At 36.2% G+C, this 21,698-nt stretch overlaps 1 protein-coding gene across 1 annotated transcript in view; it reads left to right on the forward strand.

The window, feature by feature from the left end:
- Fas2 (neural cell adhesion molecule fasciclin 2) overlaps positions 1-15,790 on the forward strand; it is a 125,640-nt gene extending 109,850 nt beyond the window's left edge. Inside the window, exons 14-17 of the mRNA XM_083114003.1 lie at positions 4,250-4,316; positions 7,607-7,687; positions 10,233-10,316; positions 14,142-15,790. Coding sequence (XP_082970129.1) covers positions 4,250-4,316; positions 7,607-7,687; positions 10,233-10,316; positions 14,142-14,223 — 314 coding nt within the window. The 3' untranslated portion in view covers positions 14,224-15,790. The remainder of the gene's footprint in view (positions 1-4,249; positions 4,317-7,606; positions 7,688-10,232; positions 10,317-14,141) is intronic.
- The last annotated feature ends 5,908 nt before the right edge of the window (positions 15,791-21,698 follow it).

Here is a 21,698-nt window from a genome sequence, read left to right on the forward strand (position 1 = left end):
GCTTCACTTCATCATCACTGTTGACCTCCGAGGAATTCTTTTAGGGGTCCAACAGGTGGAAATCACTTGGTGCTAAGTCCGAACTATAAGAAGGATGTGGCAATAATTCCCAGCTTATTTCCTGGAATGTTTGCATAGTGCATTGAGCGGTATGAGGTCTAGCATTATCCTGCAAGAGCAGAACACCCTTCGTGATCAAAGCAGGCCGTTTCTTCCTCAGATTCCTATGCACAACATGCAGAACGTGACGTTCTGCTGTTCCTACGAAAATATTATAAATATTATGCGACGATTGTCAATGATAAGCTGTTTCACGAATTGAATGTTTCCAGGAATGACTGCTGTGGGCTGGGAAGCACCACGACCGGGATTGTCAGTGATAGATGTACGGGCCACACAAAATAAGCACTAAAAATTGTGTGATAGATGCCATGGGTCACAATAGAACAAATTCAGCTCTTGGTCATTCTTTTTGATACTAATGTTCTGTATATTCAGAACAGATTGTTTAGTATTTTGAAGTGCTTGCACCATTCAAATGTCTTACTGCGGCATCACCATACTGTGCTTGCAGTCTTCTGTAAATTTCAGCTGGTTTTATGCTCTCCTTCACTAAAAATTTCGTCACCACACGCTGTTCCGTGTACACGTTCACACTGTTGTCCGCCATCTTGAATACTGGTCTCTGGACTGGCATCTGCACTGAGCACTGCCTACCAGTAACAGGACACAGTTGCCAGTTCTTACAGCATGCACTACCTCAACCCTGGGATTTGTTTTTTAACCTGAAAAAAAAAAAGTGTCCCGGATTGACTTGAACGCCCCTCGTGTATTAAAATTAATAAATATTTTGAAATAGCTCAAATTGTTACAGTTTTCAAGTATCATATCATCATCGGTCAGAATCGGTAAGAGTGTCAGCATTATTTCGAAATGGTGTGGCTTAGCTCTGTTCCTGATGTGGGCAATGATTGATTGATTTAGTTTATTTTACTTCGCTTTTCTGCCTCTTTTGGCTAATTATGAAGATGAGGATGTATGGTGATAATATGGATGAAGGGACAATCACAACATATAGTGACGACACAACACGAGCCTCACAGAGCTTGTGAGTCCAGATGACAGAGCGTGGCTAGTCTGCAAATTCTAGTCCTGGGTGTATTTCTTGGAAGGGAGGTTGACATTTGAGTGTCTTCATAAAAGGTCACCTCTTACTCCTCTGACATGTGCATTTATCGTCATCCGTTCAACCTAATCATCATTCATGATCATCATTGCAATTAGCCAGAAGTGTCAGAAAAGTGATGTGAAATAAGAAAAAGTATAGAATGCTGAAGTGAGCTGCAAGCAGTGGAGATGAGATTCTTAAGGAACATAACAGTTGGGCTGAAAAGTTCGTAGGCTAACATAGTAAAAAATATTTTTTTGACAAAATTCGATTTTATTATTCAATATAGTTGCCTTCGAGGGCAATACAACGATTATAGCGGTCATACAATTTTTCGATGTCATTTTTATAGTACGATTTCTCTTTAGCCTCAAAATAGGCCTCAGTTTCGGCGATTACCTCTTCATCAGTGCTAAATTTCTTTCCAGCGAGCATTCTTTTAAGGTCTGCAAACAGGAAAAAGTCACTGGGGGCCAGATCTGGAGAATATGTTGGATGGGGAAGCAATTTTATTATGGTTGAATATCGCTAAACATTGCTCCGAATCATCAAAATGTTGTTGCTTTTGATTGATTGTGAGCATGCGCGGCACCCATTTTGCACACAGCTTTCGCATGTTCAAATATTCATGCACAATATGTCCAACACGTTCCTTTGATATTTTTAAAGTCTCGGCTATCTCGATCAACTTCACTTTACGATCATTTAAAATTATTTTGTGGACTTTTTTGATGTTTTCGTCGGTAACAGCCTCTTTGGGGCGTCCACTGCGTGCATCGTCTTCGATGCTCATTTCGCCTCGTTTAAATTTAGCAAACCACTTCTCAGCGGTTGATTTTCCTGGTGCAGAGTCCGAATAATGTTTATCAAGCCAAGCGTTGGCTTCAACAGTATTTTTTTTTCGCCAAAAAGCAATGCTTTATTAACACACGAAATTCTTTTTTATCCATTTTTTCACAATAACAAAAGCTGCTTCACTCACAATGCTATATCTCACGAACTAATTATCCGGCAGCTGTGAAATTTATACACGTATCTTTTGAAGGTTAGTACTAAGTAAAAATCACATGGATTTAATTCTAGTAACGCCATCTATGAGTCAGCCTACAAACTGTTCAGCCCAACTGTTAGACCAAAAGAGATAGAAATAGAGAATTAACCAAGATTGGGAGCAGTGGCATGCCCTGGATTTTTAAGAAAAGGGGGTGGGTGGGTTACACGTCCGTTTTTTAGTACTCAGTCCTCATTTTGCCATCTGTTTCTTCCTTTGGCATTTTTCTTTTTAGAAAAACTGGAGCCCCACCAACTCCCCTTGGGCATGCCACTGTTATGAAGAGTGTAGAGAGGGTCACGCTTTATGACAAAATAAGCACTAAAAATTGTCTGATAGATGCCATGGATCACAATAGAACAAATTTCAGCTCTTGGTCATTCTTTTTGATACTGATGTTCTGTATATTCAGAACAGATTGTTTAGTACTGTGAGTAAGTTTGTCCAAAAAATAAAGCGACGGATTTAATATGCTTAAGAAAATACTGTATATTTACAAAATGGCAAATATTTTTTAGATCATTACAATGGGTAAATGTTCCAATATTTAAGAATGAAAGATTTTTTTGGACTCGCAATAATACTGTCACACACAACAGCAATGTTCTGAATGGACTGGCTAAATTGGGAGCGTGGTGTTTTAATGTCTGCTGTCGAGCCTGTTTCCTCAAATTTCTTGATCAACTTGTAAACTGTACTCTCACTAGGTGCACTTTCAGATCCAAGGATTGCACGAAGCTTCCTAACACACTCTGCGTAACACTTGCCATTCTTGTAATGAGTTTTCTCTATCAAAACTCGTTGTTCCTTTGTGTAATGCTCCATGTCAATTAAGCTGCAACAATCACAGATAAAGGAACTTGTAAGAACACGTTGTGTAAATCAAACTTGACATTCTTAAATCGGAGCATTTACCCGATGTAATGATGTAAAATATTTGTCATTATTTTTTAATAAAGTATTCTATTAAGCATATTATATCCTTCACTTTGGTTGGGACATATATATGTGTGTGTGTTCAAAAAAATGTATACACACTTTAAAAGCATGTCATACATGTGATACACTTCAATTTGCATTGGCTACGGGTTCAACGTGTAGTACTATCATTCAGAAACAGCAACAGGGAGCGTTAGTGTTCAGCGATGCAATGGGCTGTTTAATGCGATGCAATAAGTTGAGAAAGTGCAGCGATGGCACAAACACGGCTGTCATTTGAGGCATGAAAAAACATTCTGAAGTGGTTCTGGAGGTTCGAGAATGTCTGTGAAGTGCAACGACAAGGGAGGCAGGAATATGGAACTTAACTGCCAACACGGTTAAGCATTGCTCGCTTGCACGATAAGTTGGAAAGGGAAGGAACAGTGATGGATATGCATAAGGGAAGATCAGGCCAGCCTTGCACGACCATAAGTGAAGTGTTAGATGCACCACAGAAATCAACACAACAATGTTCACGTGAAACAGGAGTGAGTAGGACAAGCATAAGTCATATTTTGCACAGAGCAAACTGGAAATCTTACATTCCAGTAAGATAACCTGGATAACACTGTACTAGGATGTTGGATAGGACGAAGGGGCCCAATTGAGTACCCCACCCATTCACCTGATTCAACCCCCTATTTTTAATTGTGGGGGACCGTCAAGGACGTAATGTACAGTAAGAAGCCACTGTCACTAGTGGACCTAAGCCATGAAATTGAAATGGCTTGTGCAGCAATCCCTGTGGCTACTCTGGAAGATGTCATCAGGAATGTAGAGCATCATGTGCAAAGATGTGGTTTGCAGTTTGAGCACTTGTTGTAATTGCACCCAAAAACTGTGTCTATATTGTAACTTTTCCCTTTGTATTGTTGTAATACTCACAGTAATATAGCACCTATTCCATTTTAAAATGTTTATACATTTTTTTGAACACCTCGGTATATATCATATTCTAGGTGCAGTTACATTCCCTCAATAATTCAAAAAGTAATAATTTGTGCGTCTATGTGTTATCAGTAAGATTAATTTCATGTCTCTTTTGTCAGGTGTTTTGATGCTACTGTGCAACACTGCCCGAGGTAAAAGCTCTGGAGATGAATCAAAAGCTGCAAGGTATGTGTGGAAACCAATTTTATATTATGTACTGTGTTAGTATGAAATATTGTGATTTTTTTTTTCTAATTTTAGTTACATTAATGAATTAATCTCTCTTCGTTGCGAAGCTTTGCCCACAATGCTACCTTTTACACCAGCCATTGCACAATATGCATTTTACGTACAATCTCTAAAGGCAGGAAAGAAAGTTTTTAATGAATTTTGCAGGTTACGCTTGTTCAATAAGTACTGCAAACTGTGTATGTTGAGCACATGCACCATGTAGAAAAGAACACTCACTAAACGAGACTAGGAACACTGTAACACACTAGGGGAATAAGTTTCTTCCAATGGTAAACAATGCTGTAGACTGGGACAGGAACAGTGCTGCCATCCTGTGGAGATCGTAGGCACATCTCCACTGCATTCCTGGAAAGTCCAGTTCACTGCAAGCAGTGCTTATTTTGGCAGTACACATGGTATGCCATACTCACACTTTTTTATTTTACAAACATACCACAGTAGTTTTGAGTAGTTCTGTGATGAAGACAATAACAAACCAACCTGAAGAGTGATGGAACCTTTAAACTCTTAATAAGCATGGTGCTAATTACATAACATCCAGTATGCCTGATACTGATAATATGTGGGGTCTACCTCCACACCTTATGTCTTCATGACATGCTGCAAGGCACAAGAAACCGCTTTTCATTACGCTCTTAAAATAATGTAAGTTAAGATGCAGTGGAAGAAGTTTTCATGTAAAAGGCAAAATTTTGTTTTAACACATTCACGCCCATCTGTGCAAAGGGCATTTAAACGGACAGCCCAGGCATTTTGTGAATCCAAACTTACCTAAAAGAATTTGGCCGCCATCTTAAATTTAGAGCCCTGGAGGCTGCAAATGGCGCTTTCTTGTCAACTTTTTCAGCCTTGCAGATAGGAACCCAACCTCTTTGAGGGTTTCTGATGGTTTCCCTGACCAATGATCTATTGGTCCTCCAAGGATTCAAACATGTTGGGCCACCTGGACCCCTCGGTAAGTTGGCACCTGAACATGTTCTCAGGTACTGCATCGCATCTCCCTTCAAAGTCACTTGGTGCACCCTTTTTTGTTCGCCAATCAACACAGGGGGGAAAAATGCCTAAAGTAAAAAAAAAAAAACGGAAAAAGTGGACACCACAGCTAAATGACCTCAGTTCTTTATGGGCAAACACAAGCACCTACTTTGAAACGTCCATGGTCATATAGGCGGGAATGTGTTAAATTTGCTTCATACTCAGATAAGCTAATCCGGACTGGATCTATTGTGAACCACTGCACTGTGACCTCACTGGGAAATTAAACCTGAGATCTTGAATAAAAAACTAGATCGTTAGATCCACAGTGCACTGCATTATGGGATGTTGCATGCACATAAGAAGAAAATAACTAGAATTGAAAATACAGAACTAATAGGAAGTATAATCAACAGAAGCAGCTCTGCTGTACATTGGTTTCTTCTCTCGTGTCATTGGTGCAAATTCTTGATGACAGAAAACTTATACCTTAAATGTGTTGAATAAACTTATAATCAGAATTATTTCCAAAACGTCCAGTACATGATGGTTGTTATACTGAAAATGGTATATATATATATATATATATATATATAAGGATGATAAAGCTACCCTCCCCCAGTGCAACATGCCTAGAAGGTATCTGGGGGATGTGGAGGCAGCTCCCCCATTCATAATCTCAGTTGTGAAGGGGATGTGATCAGCACTGCACTCTGGCTGCCTTACTCCCCAGAATTGCCCCCAGGCACCATTTACAACAGGTTGGTTAAACCCCAAAGCCACTCCATGCAGGCAGATACAGAATTTTCCACCTGTGGGGCAGATGTAAGTGTAAATTTAGGGCCAAAACGATCATAACTTGGGCTTTTGTAAGACATTTTAGGTGGTGTTGAAAAAATTTTGGGGAAGTGTTTGGGATGTGTGGATAAATCATTGTATGCAGGGACAAAAATTCCCAACTGAAATGTTTCACCATGGGAATCGAACCCAAGTCCCCTATGTGTTAGGCAATGTCCTCTATCACCTGAACCACCATGGCTCGTACATACACAAAAATGTATATGCCTAATTCTTTTTCATTCTTTTCTACTGTATAAATACAGGGTGGTGCATGAAATGATCCCCCATTTGTTCTTGGATAGAAACTATATTACAAAGAAGCTTTCAGTGAAACATATATCACAAAAAAGGTTACACTTTTGGAAAATGTACCACTGCAATACATGCTCAATATGACCACCGTTGTTATTGTAACCTCAGTCAAGCGAACACCAATGTTACCAATTACCCTACGACACATAAGTTCTGTAATTTCACTGCAAGTTTCAACCATAAGTCTTCTGAGTTCCATTAAATCGTGTGGATTTTTTCAGAAAATCTTTTCCACACCATTCAAATGAAAGTGTGCCTCATCAGAAAACCAAACATTCTCCAGTGTTGCATTGTTATCCTCAGCCCAATGAATGCAAACCATTCTCTGCTGTTTGTGTTCATTTGTGAGTTTTTGCACCACTGTATTCTTGTACGGATACATATGGAGATCATTTTTAAGAATCCATTGAACAGAGTGTCTTGATATCCCCAGTTGCATTGCTGATTTTCTAGCTGATTTGTTGGGACTCCTCTGCATAGCGACTCGAACAGCTTCAATATTCTCAGGTGAATGCACAGGTTTGGAACGATCACGTTTCAATTCCAATACTGTTCTTTCCATTCAAAACTTTTCATGCAGTTTGTGGATCGTTTTTCTAGAGGGGCCCCACCGAGTATGGAAATGTGCACGGAAACGCCTCTGAGTCACAAGAATGCTTTTTGTTTCAAGTAGCACAGTTGCTGATTGCTGTTGTCTTCCTTTGTCTGCCATGTTGACTACTCTATCCCCCCCTAGCGGCAGCATCATGAATTATGCTTCAGATTTCATCACGCAACTTTTCCAATGACTACTGCAACTGCTTTTGATATACATGGCATGGTTCCTCATCTCAGATGTGAAAAAAAATTTAAAAAAACAAGTGCGCCACCCTGTAAATGACATTTAGGAAAAATTTCATTGCATCTTTTTCATTCATTTCTGTGTAAACCATAGATTAAGCAGTGATTTCAATACTTGAAATAATCATGAAACAAAACCTTCCTTAATAGGGACTCATCTGCACAACATTTGCATTACAATCTGCTATATTCCTGGTTATTTCAGGTTAATATCTGAATATTTGTATGCTCCTTCCAATTAATTAATTTTCTTTCAGCAAAGACATTTTAAATGGTGGTGGAAGTCCAGATAATATAATGATTAAAGATGGATTAAAAACAAAAGGGAAAGAATTCAAGTAAGACATGCTTACAGTCTCAGCATGTGTGTGATTTGAGTGCATTGTGTTTATGAATGTTGCTTGTCTGATATTGTGAAGCATGCAATATTGTCAAATCAAAATTGGGGAACATTTTCACATGGTAGATGTGATCTTTCCTACACACAATGGTTCAACCAAAGTTCAAATAAAACAACAAAACTATTCTGTTAAAATGAGTGTATAAACTTTACATATTCAGCTTTCTTGAAGTCCTATATTGTTATAGGTTTACGCTAAGGTTCTTCATTCTTTTGTTTGGGATTGTTCAACCTTATTTTTTGAACGTATATTTTTATGCATTTTTATAGAAGTAAAATATGTGTGTAAAAAGACTAGAAATAATATAATCATTTTCACATCATTACAGCAGCATGTGTTTTCTTTTCTTTTCTATCTCTTACTGTGCAATAGAGCAGCTAAGTTCTGCTCTTTTCACTTTGTAAGCTCCAATCTAGATTTTTGCTGCTGAAAAATAAAACTAAATTACTTTAAATGCATGATTTTTGTTTTACTTTTAGCTTGAAAGGAAGGATTAACTCCGCTTGTTGTGTCTGTCAAGTATGAAATTAACTATTTAATTGTAACAAAATTCTATGGTATTGAATTTTTGTTATTTTACATGAATTCCCTGACTCTGTAGGGCACTCATAATAATAAGCTGAAGCCTCTTCTAACTGTCTCTCTCAGTCTCTTCAAATCTCCCTTCTTGTTCCATGTGGATCATTGAAAACTGCATGTTCATGGTCAGTGATGCAGACCTTACATTGGTTCGACCTTGGTGTGTTTTCTTTGTCATTTCTTCTGTTTTTTTCTTTCCACTGAGAAGACTGAACTTTGGCTTTTGATGAAACAGAAGACCTGTCATTAATTTCCTGCCATTCACTTTCTTTTGAGATAATTTGAGGACATTATTGATCTTACCACCCTGCCCTGGCAAATTTTGGGTGTCTTTCTGCAAATTTGCTCAACATTGGGTTTCCTTTGAAATTATAGTTTGTGAGCAAAATTCTCAAATTAACAAACATATAAACAGTGAAAATGGTGTTATTTTTTAAAACAGTAAATTGTGAAAAAAAAAAAATATATATCTTTTTGTTTCAAATTATGGATGAATTTCTTGACAAGAAAAATCTAAACTTGTTTCTCGGACATGCAAACATTTTAGAAGTAGTGTTTCTGTGTTATGTGCATGCATTTTCCATTTTTATTAACATATTGTTGAGACACTTTTGAAATGTAGCCCCAAATTGATGTGAACTGCTTTTGTTTTATTTCTACATCTAGAATGCATTCCCAATCATTAGAGAAAAGTTACGTATCTGCATGAATAATGATTAGTTAAATCTCACTTTTCAAATATATGAAATGTTACTTGGCTCTTTTTGTAGTTGAGGAAGAGAGTATGAGGTGATTTTTTTCTTAATGCATTTTAAATATAATACATTGTGTATTAATGAAGGTAATAAATAAGCATTAAAGTGTATTATTTTTTATTTGAAATGCATAAATAAATATTTAGCATGTTTCTTTATGAAATATTGTATTATATAATTGTTTACTTTCCAAAATACAGTATGTTTTTTTGTCACTTGTGGTCATATGCACCCAACAAGATGCCTACTTGCCATTGTAATATGTGATTACTGAATCACCACTTGGATGAAATGTGCTATTCTTTATATCAGTATATTTATTTGTGTTTGTGTATCAAACACTTGCCATACATAATATTAGACTTAAAAACTAATTTTAAAATCTTGGCTCAGTGTAATATGGTTACAGTTAAATAATATTATTTAACATTGCATGATATATCTGGATTTTCATTTTCTAAAAATCAATATTCTCAATTGTAATAACAATAAAGAAAGTGTACATACATTTTGTGGTGAAAAAAAAATATTTCAACATATCCATCTTACCAATTGGAAGACTTCATAAAAACAAACCACCCTCTGTGGTGGAGTGGTCAGCATAATGTGCTGCGAAGCCAGAGGCCCCAGGTTTGATTCCTGGTTAAGGCATAGTGTATAATCATGTTTGTTCCAGGATCCATTTCATCTATTCATTACTCATCCTCATTTACCCAGGTGTGAAGTAAAATAATCAAAACAGAAGGAGAAATAATTAGGAACAAGTAAAATTTACATAAAGTATGAAAAGGGGAAAAATTTCGAAAATATGGAAAGTCAAAATCTTCTGTAGAGAGGGAACATTGCAATGCCGATATAAAGGATTTTTCACAACATAAGGTGTAACCTTTATTTTTATGATGAAAAGAGCCTCATATATCCTCTAGACTCTTTGTAAATTACTTTTTACGATATTTTCTATAACCTTAATATTTTTCTTACTAGTATTCTCATTAAGTTGGTGTTAAATTTTGAATATCGGTATTCCCTTTTTTCAGCATGATAGTCTTAAAATATGGAAACACAGGTATAGTTTCGCAAGTATTATTCCATAAATATAAATGACATTATACGTACATAAATTTCTTATTCATGATTTCTTTTCATAGTGGAGAGAAGGAGCCCCTGACTGATGCTGAAAGGGATGGAAGAACAAACCAAAACTCTGATACAACTGCCAATGTGCAGCCAGGGTAGGTATATGAAATTTGATACAATAAATAATATTTGGAAGTATGATTTTTAGAAAGGGTATATTTATTAGGGCTGAGCCAATACCAATACTGATGTATCGGTATTAGCCAATACCAGCCGTATCGACTTAGGTAAGTATCGGTTGATATTTTTGCACCGATACTGGCCGATACCATTGTTCTCGAGTCGCTTCAAGGGCAGCCAAAACCAAAATGTGTTCCTTTTCAAAGGTTTGTTCACCTTTTCCAACTTACCTTTAATTTTGAAAAAAGAAACGAAAAATAGTTGTGCATTTATTAAATGAGCCTGTACTCTCGTTTCCATGAACAACAAGTACATGACACAAAGATCAATACGCAGATCAAACTCACACTTAAAGTGAAATTATCCCCATAGGACTTTGCTGCTTCTGTTTATTTCTCTTTGAAGTCTATCAGTCTTTGTTCCTACAGATGCAGTCTGGTGTAACAATAGCCCCAATGAGGTCCCGAAAGCCATATGAGGCACCTGTGGCTAATCCTTCCACGTTATTTGATGTTTGTGGACACATCTCTCTCTTTTGAGAATTCCCGCAGTCAAAAAGGTCATCGCCCATGAAAGTGGTGGACGTGTAGCATATTCTTGGAAATTCAAATGCTTTGGGCTAATCTTCCTTTCCAACTGTTTGTCCCGACCTGGATAACTGGGTTTCAGCAGGCATGTTTCGGCACAGGGAACGCAGCAAGATAATAATTTTCTTTGAACGACAGATGATGGCAGTTACTTTCTGGAAAGTGTAGTGATGGGTTTGGATTTTCTTCCACACCAAGAGATAGAACTATGCATTTTTTTTTTTTTTTTTAGAAATCATTTGCCGAAAGTATATAGTCCTATATCGAAAGCAAAGTCACATCAGAATATCACTGTATTGAATTCAATCGCCTGATATAAAAGCAAGAGACTGGTAAATTTTCATTCTCTTCTTACATTTTGTTTACTAATTTCTATTCTCTTTGTTAAAGGACAAAATAGAGATGAGATTGGTTTTACATTACAGCTGTACTGGTAAATCGCCATTTATTCTTTTATTCACGGATGATTTAATGTTAGTTTGGGAAAAGCGATTCCTTAGTTTTAGGGAAGGTTGAAGAGGCATGATCTCAGATGACACGATTATCTCGCTCTTAGCTTGTCTTAATATTCCTCTCATATTTGAAACATCTGATGGATCTTTCACTGATCTAAAAAATGACTGTAACGTTGAGATGCATCATTGCAACAGAGTATCGTTTGGTGGGTTAATTTATTCATCGTCCCTCACCAGAAATGCATATGTATAAAATGTAATATTAATAATTACACACACACACACACACACACACATATAGCCTTTGTTATTTTAAATTTGAATTATACAAGTATCTGTATCGCTGAGAGTATCGGTATCGGTTCAATGTGGTATCGGCTCAGCCCTAATATTTATGACATTTCTTATTGCTTTGTTGAGAGATAGAATAGAACCAAAAGAGACCAGATCATCACAACCAGAAATTCCACAAATTATATACAAATTACTTGCACCAGGAATGAAAAGACACTTGAAAATCGTAACCTATCAAGCCACACAACATTGAGTACTTGTAAAAAACCCAGCTGCTCACTTTTTTACATTTTTTTTTACTTAGCCAGAATTTGGGAATGAAAATAAATTCCACTTTTTTCTTCAACCATCTTCTTGATGGGAGATTTCCTACATAAAACACTTCTCATAATTGATTTTTTGTTTTTGTAACCATGTTGATTTTATTTTATTTTCTTGAACAGTAAGTGTAGTTGAATACTTATTATAGCATGTTAAAGCTCAAGAGAATAGCTTGGAAATTTATTTTCAAACTGCCTGGAGGAATCAGGAAATTTGGTTTGCCAAAGTGAGTGGGAAACCTGTTTACAAATATATGGTAGCATAAGAATGCAGTGAATGGGTCATGCTCTTTCTCCCTCACTCAAAACATTCTTCTTTTAATCCATTTTATGCACAGACAGGCTAATCGGGACTGGACCTACAGTTTTAAGTGGAATCTGAACCACTATGTGCCTCTACTGGGTACATCATTGCATTATGAGCATTTGATTTTTTGTTATATTCAGGAAAAGGGGGGAGGGTGAGGTTGATGCTCAAAATGAATGGAGCTGTTCTTCTTGTACTTATGTAAGTAAGAGTTGGCAATTGTAGAAAAGTGAAGAAATTTGGTTACATCATTTATCATTGCACTACTTACAGGGAAAAAAAATATTGAATAAACTTACTATAGAACTTTCACTGTAATGTATAATGTCTATTTGGAAAGTAATTTCCATTTGTTATTAAGAAAATATCTGTACATTTAAAGGATTTTTATTCCATACAATTTAAAACTACAACTTTGCACTATTTTTCAACATAGTCTCCTACCAGATTTCAACGTTTGTTGTAGCATGATACAACTTTTGTATTTATATTGTATAACTTTGCTGCCTGTGATCGAAGGCATGAGAACAAAACTTACGAACTTATGGTAGCTTAATATTTCTGCAATCACGTCATGAAGAACTGTGGAAGAGAACTGCGGGATCACATCAGGAAGCTCTCAGATTATGACTCTGTGCTTCTGTGGAACTCTTTCATCAGTCTTCTGAATCAGTTCATCATTCAAAGTTGAAACATATTTATGTCAAGTGAACTGGAGACCACGAACCAAGCAAGTTTGCCAAGTGATACTTGCCTGTGCAAACTGAAATGTCAGTTCATGAAGAATGTGATGCAAATTTGTGTACTATTGGGACAGTTGATCAGTACGGTTTCATTTCTTATCATGGATAATCAAATAATAATAACCCATGGTGCAACAGCCCATTGAGGGTCCAGGCCTACCTACCTACTGACTGCTGGCCTCATTCCCACATCATCCTCAGTCACTCACCCGAGATGGGAAATCATGCAACTAGTTATGGGGTGATGTGTGATCAGCACGAGAAACCCTCAGTCATTGTTGTATGTTTTCTGACAGGTTACGCTATTGATTCATAGCTCCCCAATTTCCTCATGATGGTGTGTGGCTACCGGTCTCATACGTAGGCCGAAATCTCAGGAGAAATTGTTACGCTAACAGGAGACTCGAACCTACATGCATCCCGTAGTTGGAGCCAAAAGCATGATGCCTGAGACTGCACGGCCACGGTGCACGGCTTATCTTGGATAGAAACCAAATCTATTTTGTGTTGTTTCAAAGGTCCAGAACCTTGGCAAATTTACATTCAACTATATGAATGACCTAGACAATGGAATTTCAGAATGGTTTTAAACATGTTGCATTAGTTTGTAAAATATATTTTGGGTTATGTCCTGAAGCTTTCCTGGTGACGAATGATGAATATATTCTCTTGGGCTATTGACCAGATAAGTTCTGGAAAGATGTCCAGCTTTTCAACCGAGCCTAGCTAACGACAGTCAACCAGCAGTGCGAATGCAGCAGACATGGCTCCCAATTGGTCTGCCATCCTCAACGGGAACCTCTATCTCAATACATGTCAAATGGGTTGATGCTCAGAACTTCAGCTCTACCCTGAAGATACCTTTCCAGAACTCACCTGGTCGATAGCCTGAGTGAATCTATTCATATTATGGGTTTTTACATTAGCTTATTTTAAGTCTGGTTTATGTACAGAGGGTAATTGTGATCTCAACCACACAGGCTCAAAATGTGCTATAACCAGAAATTTAACTTAGCACTACTGGATTATAAAGCAGTTCACATTCGTGCCAGTTGCATCTAAACTCATGTTTTTCTTTTCACCTTTATATACAGAATGAAGAAAGATACATCAGTAGCTTTTGATGCGAAGAAGTCCTGTTCTAGAACGAGCATTGCAAGAGATTCAGCTGTATAAGTGTATTTACGCTGTGTGATCAAAATTTAATGGACATAATGTAGCAGAGCACTGATCAATTTAATTTTACTTGTGTTTTTATCTTTTACTTATTGCCCTGGCTAGTGATTTTGGTAATATACAAGACATTACTGCGTACTGTTTTGTGCCTATGGCCAGTGTCATCATATGACGTACTCTATTGTGATGTTTCCATCAGAATTTTTTTTCATGGGAAAACGAAGGAGGCCATATGATGGTTGTGTGCTGATGAGTATTTTGCCTAAAAGAAAAAGAAGCTTTGCATGTGAAGGTGCTGTGCTTTGAGTGTGTTGTTTTTAGTTGTATCAAAAATTTGCAACCTCACGGTACATTTCTACAAATTTGTTTATATTGAAAATAGACAGCTGCCAAATTTTTTTCAAGATTTTCCTGTACAGCTGCCTATTTTTTGATCTCAATTTTTTGTTTTATCAAGTTTTTAATCTAGGATTTTGTAGGTACATGAAGGACCAAGTAGTATGTAATATTTGGCTGCATTGAAAGCAACCAAATTTTGATTCACCTCTGTATGCCTTCAAATAATGCATTGTATACCTGTTGTCATGTATGAAGTTTTTCATAAAGAAAAATGTTTCAGTAGCTGAATATTATCTTGATCTGAAAAATGTGTGCTGAACTATTTTGATATAAACTACAAACAAGGGGTCTTTGTGTACTATACTTAGCATTATCAATAATATCCCCTCATCGATAGTTATCAGCAGGGCCGTATCAAGGTTTGTGGAAACCCCTGGGCAAAATGTTTTGTGGGGGCCCCCATTTTTTATTATTTTTTTACTAGGAGCTTTATTAGCTCAATATGTTAACCACCAATTTTCAGCAGTTGAAATAGTAGACCTGATTTTAGAATCAGTAGTCATTCACAATCGAACATATCGCAGATAGGTTTGCAGGGAGAATAGCGCAGGAAAATAAAGTTACAGGACGAAAAGTGTAGCGCTATAGCAGCAGTAAAATTCTGGGTCTAAATGTGGCTGTTTGTCGTTCGTATGCTTCAAGCCAACTCTTCCATTCGAGCCCTTGTACTCATATCTACTGAGCGATAGGTACATGTAAAATTGTAATACTCATCTCTTTCCTTGAACTTCCCCATAAAACACTTTAAAATAGTCACAAAATCTCTTACCGAACTACTAGAGCAAGAGGTATCAACATTTACACAAAATTTTCATGCAACATTTTAACATGTAGCCTGTAGCTAAGTGTAGCTTAAAGTTAGGTGTCCTGTAGTTCACTGATGCACTGAGAGAGAGCTCTAGCATCTCCACATTTTTTTTCCCTAGAAAAACTCACAGTTCTAATACGATGTTATTGACGAAAGAAAGTTATGTACTTCGTAGGATTATTTATTATCTTAATCGTATCTGAGAATTGATTGTTTGAATAAGTTTGCCTTATTTCCACATCACAGCCAAATCAATCCATGGTATAAAGTATACTGAGCTTCAGATATCTTCAAACAGATCGAATGACAGCTGTGTTACAATTGGATCCAGAAGAGTATAGACATACAACATATTTTATTTTTAAAATACAACTTCTTATGTAATTTTTCACAAGCATTGCCAGCTTGTTAAAATATTTTTTTGGTGGAGGCCCTTTACAGCTTCCTTTTGGTGGGGGCCCCGGGGCAATTGCCCCAGTTGCCCATAGGTTAATCCAGCCCTGGTTATTAGGTAAGATAAATATTTAACACTATTTATCTCACAGTGAATAATTGTAGTCTATGGCATAATTGAAAAACTGATATAGCTAATGTAACTATCCATTTCAAGGTTAAAGATATTTCAGCATAATAGTACAATTACTACTTACGTATAGTTATCCATAGTGAACTTATTTTTAAAGTTATCAAAAAACTCATGTACTACTAAGTAATAGGTTTTACCTGTGTTTATTTGTCCAGAAGTATTTCTCGTATGTTTTCTTGTTGTTGTTTCTTTTTTTGTGATAAATCCAAGTACTGAAGTGTTCAATGATAGTGATATTTATTATATGAATGTGGTGAGTTTGGTCGTACACAAATAGGCTTGATTGAAACAAAATTTGTGTTGATACTGTTGGGCATACTTTAAAAATAAATATTCTTCATACTAATGTTATAATGCTTAGTTTTGTAAAATTCTGTAAAAATGTCAATTCAAAATTGGAGAAACCTATATGTAAGCAAATGATACATGTGCTGAAACTAAATACGATTTGTATGTGTGATGTGAATACGTAAGTTCAGGATTACATGTAACATATGATGAAATCGTGTAAGACAATATGAATTTTACAAGTGTGTTAATAATGGTAATATGATAAGGGAAGAAAATGTTAGAAAAGTGCTTTGTGGGGAAAAGCAAGAAAATAATTTTGTTTCTGTGCATTGCTAGAAGTGTTAGTGTAAAGTATACATTAAAATGTATTTATACTATTGTTTAATTCCTTTTTTTATATCCAATAGAAAGAATATAAGAAAGCAGTATTATGTCAGGAACTATCTTGCAACGACTTGACAAATATATCAAACAAAAATGTAATTGTTAAAAAATATTTATTATGAAATGAAATGTATTCATCTTCATAGATTCAATATATGATGTTGATAAAGAGAATGGTTAATTTCAATGCTTGCTAATTTGTTTATATGTTGTAATGAAGAGGACATATGAACAGCAATGTGCAAGGTTTTTTTCTTTTACAAGAGTTCAATCACTTCTGCAACATAAACACGGACATTTATTTACCACTGAGTGGTCATTGAAGTGTCGTGAAAGTTACAGTTTTACATGGTCAAAGTCGAATTTTAGTCTTTTAGCTTTTAAATTTTTAAAAAGTAATTGTTATTAACAATTTTTAAAAACTTGGAAAATATCAATTTAAAACCTGAGATAAAATAACATAGTCCTGTGAACATATTTTACTTATATTTGTCTTTTGTAAACAAAACACACTTCACTGAGACATGTCATCACATGTATACAAAGTAACGTAACAAAAAACACTGAATGACAATAAAATATCAAGACTATAAAAGAAAATTCATTGTACATTTTTAATGGCAAATCTACAATTTGGCATCACTCAATTCATGTATTAGTTGTACTCTTGGTGTTTACTTTCAATTTCTTGTGCAAAATGTTACAAGCTGATAAGACATATTCAAGATTCATAATTTTTAATCTGCTTTAAAATTAAAAACCTTACTTTTGGGAGGTTCCATTGCATGAAACTGTTGAATGTGTGTTATGTCACAGAAGACTGCATATTTTCTATTACTATTTCCCATTTCTATCTTATGCCACATTCAATCACTTTGTCCCATTTGTCTTAGCTGTAAGATTTGTGTGTGCAAAGCTTACAAAAAAAATACATAACTAATTTAATAATGTTTATATACTAACTTCGTGAGGAACAAAATTATTTTCAGCATTGAAATTCTTGTATATGTGCAGTGCTTTCAAATAAAGATACCTTGATAAAACATTAATACTTTTTTGTTTTAAATTTTTATACCTTGTCAGTCAATCCATTGGAATATTTCATTTATCCATTCCCTTTTTTTATTAAAGTTCCTTGTCTATATAGCACCATGCCATGAAGGCACATTTAAGGGATGTGGGGGTAGGGCCCCACACATTCTCAATCTCGGCCATTTTGGAGGTGAAGTGATCAGCGTCATGCTCTGGTCACCTCCCAGTGATGAAGCCTCATAAGACACCCGGCCTACCCTAACATATTGGTCGCGATCAAGAATAATCCATAATAGACAAAGTGGAGGTGATGTGCTCAGCAACATATTGTGGCCAACTTCAGTGGCGCAGGAATGTTTTTATATTGGGAGGGTTCAAAATTCAAGCTCCACATACATGCACATGGATATATACAGGGAAGAAGAAGTACAGAGACTGCTTGATAGTTGGAATGAGGAAATTAGAAGAGCAGGAATATTATTCAGTGCAGAATAGAGTGAGGTGCTAATAACAACAAGAAACAGAGCCACAAATGTACCAAGAATAAAGGTGGACACGGAGGGTAAGGAAGAGTTTCAAATATCTAGGAAGCATAATTGAGAGAAGTTGAACAATAGATGAGGATGTAAACAGAAGATGGCAAATAGGTGGTGGACTCTATCAAAGCATTCAAAGATTAATATGGAACAGGGATGTACCTATGAACAGAGCGCTGCACATCGGCAAGATTCACTTACTAGGCCCGCCTGGCTGGTGAGCAAATGAGTAAATTTGTACACCTGTGTTTTGAACCATCAAGCATTGAAATCCTATGGGTAACTGCAAGACCCAGATCCATGATTCATGCAGTCACTGTTGCCAACTTTTAGATTCTAAATTGTTCAAGGAGCACTTGAAATGTTCATCAATAGAAATTAGATTTGTTCCATGGTAGAAAACATTTGTATCATTCGCACCCAGTGGCAGTGATCGAGTTCCAAAACTGAGGGGCAAGGTGCAAAAAATGGGGGAGGGGGCAAGGACAGTTTGATTTCCCTTGGTACATAAGGTTAGCATGGTGCATGGACAAAAGTAGCAAAAAGTGAGGGGTAACTGCCCCCTCCTAAGCACCGCCACTGCTGACACCTGTAAAGGAGTATGAAACAAGTTTCGCAAAAAGTGCCATCGTAAATATTTTGGAACATTGTATGACTGGTAGTTGTTCAACATTAAACTATTTCTTATGGGGGGCTCCCCTATGGCGCAGTGTTAGCGTCTTGCCTTGTAATCAAGGGGTCCCGGGTTTGATACCCAGTGGAGGCACATGGTGGTTTGGATCTCACTTTAAACTGTAGGTCCAGTCCCCATTAACCTTACTGTGCATAAAGTGAACTTAAACACCAAACAAATAAATAAATCAATTAAACAGATTTTCTCTCTGGTGTAATTTTACCAATTCAATATTCGAATTAGTTGCTCAATATATCTCCCCTGAACACTAAAGCATGATGGTTCATAAAATGGAACATGAAATCAGAATTTATATTACAAAAGGTTTGTGCATATTGTTATCTATTTCAACAAATCGTTGTTCGCTCATTGTGTTGCAAGTTATCTATTTCTACAGACCACATTGATAGTAACATGATGCAAAATATAATTGTTAGCTTGTATCTTCACACGGGTGCAAATATCAGGCAATGCTATTTACACATCTCAACAAACAAACGACGTAAAATTGAAACCAAGAGAAGATTTACGATTTCAAGACCAGAAACTTGACATAAAATAAACAAAACACACAAACCTATTTCAAGACCTTGAAAACAAATTTGGAAAATATGTGGTAGTTGGTTTGACATAATAATGAAACTAATTTGAGAAGTTACAAAATCTAACAGTTATATTACAGTGGCATAACAACAGTGGCCCTGGGAAAGATTAAAATGCGAGGCCCCCATCTGTTCGTTAAATAATCTCAATGTGAATCAATACAAAATCATCAAGCATACGTCAGCAAATTATCATATTTAAATAGTAGCCTAATAATAATAATAATAATAAATTTCTGACGAAAATTATATATAATAGTATGCAACAGAGAAATTTACACTTGCCAGAGGTACAGTAACAAACTTCTGGAATTTTCTTTAACCAAAATAGTAGTAATAGTACATTTTCAGAGATGTCCTTCAGGCACTAAGACACAACTGAAATATCGTTAATTATGCTAAACTTTTTTTTTTAAATCAGAAATACAAAGTAAATATCTTTAAATATAATCTATATATCATTTAATGAGTCGTTCTTTGTCACAAACCATTTCTAAAGTAGAAAATATCGAAGGATGCACATAAAATGTCTGTGCTTGATAGAATGGGGTGGAAGGTGGTGTGTTAAACCGCAATCCTGTCTAGGGGCCCAAAATACTAGCTCTTCGACACAATCGGTTTCAACATCAACAAATCTTAAAATGATAGTCATTTGCTTCATAAGTGTAAAATCTTTCGTGTAATCAATTGATACCGAATTTGTTTATATAACACATGCAACTATCTTTAAACGGTTATTACTTACTCAGTTTATTATTAAGAAAACAGACAATACTATTTTGAATATTTGTACCATATTAGAGCCCATACAGACATAACGTTATGTTCAAAACTTTCCAAATAAGCGAACCACGTCGGCAAGTGAACGAGACGTGGCCAACTTCCTCGTCGAAAGTGCATGAGTCAATTGATATAGCTGCCAGCCCCTGTGGCGGATTGGTTATCACATCGTGCTACGACACCAGGGGTCCCGGGTTTGAATCCCAGCCTGGGCATTATGTTTGTGTGTCCGTTCATCAATTTCATCATATCATCACTCATCCCCATCTTCTCAAATTAGCCAAAAGTGGCACAAAAAACGAAGTAAAAGAAAACATATCAATCCATTGATACAGCTAATATGACTTTTTTTTAATTAGCAATTTTGACTTTGTTTGCACATTAATTGTACAAGTTAATTTTAAGTGTGAATCTCATTTTGCTGTTATGTCTGAATGTTCTTGTAGTATTAAATATGTGACACAGTGGTGTAACAACATTGTAAAGTATGTGTCCGCAAGAAAAAAAATTGGGTCCTTCATGTTCAGTCAGATTCTTCTAGTTGGGTCAGAATGCTGGAAAATATTTCCCTTCCAGCGGAGAACTTGCCTCTGTCATCACTAAAGCCCGGATTTCTATGTAATTACATATTTTTTCCTTTATATGTACAAGCGTGGAATTAAAATATATTGACAAATTACGTCAGTAGAGATGTCACAGTGAAGTTTTATATTACATATTTTTACATATTTTACTAAATGTTACATATTCCTAAGATATGAAATATTTTTTACATAAAACAGTCCTTAAGGGGAAAATCCAATGAACTTTTGGCTTACTAGTTAAAAAAGTATCTTCTCACTTCCCCTCCCCATTTCCAGGTCTAAATAAATATAGTAACTTAAAAGTGCGATTTGCCTTCGTTGTACGTACATAGCAGTTCGTTGATTCGCCGCATCGTAACAATTACATCAAGATTCGACAGTGTTTCAGTTTCCAGTTTGTAACATGGAGCGGCAAGCAACACACAGCGAACGAAGAGAACCAACAATGGAAGGCGGCAAGTACAACGCTGAGAGGCACTTACCTTTCATCCGTACATTGTTGTGATCGTTTTGATTTTTGCAGCCGGCGGCGACAAATCTTGAATGAAGTATTGTTAACTCAACCGTAGAATTTCGTATATATATTTCGTCGCCTTTTCATTTTAACCATTGGAGTTTTAAGAAGAGTTTGCCTCAGTATTTAAACAGTGTTTTAGCTGTAGAAAGCTGGAATGGCTCCGCCTACCTCCTCGTTATCTCAAAAGTTGCGATCTTGGATAGCAGTCGATGATGCATTTACTACGGATGGTAAAGTTATTTTTTGTCGAGTGTGCGATAAAAAAGTTGGGTGCACTATGAAG

Source organism: Lepisma saccharinum, chromosome 28 (genome assembly GCF_977018435.1).
Source record: "Lepisma saccharinum chromosome 28, izLepSacc3.1, whole genome shotgun sequence".
Lineage (NCBI taxonomy): Eukaryota > Metazoa > Arthropoda > Insecta > Zygentoma > Lepismatidae > Lepisma > Lepisma saccharinum.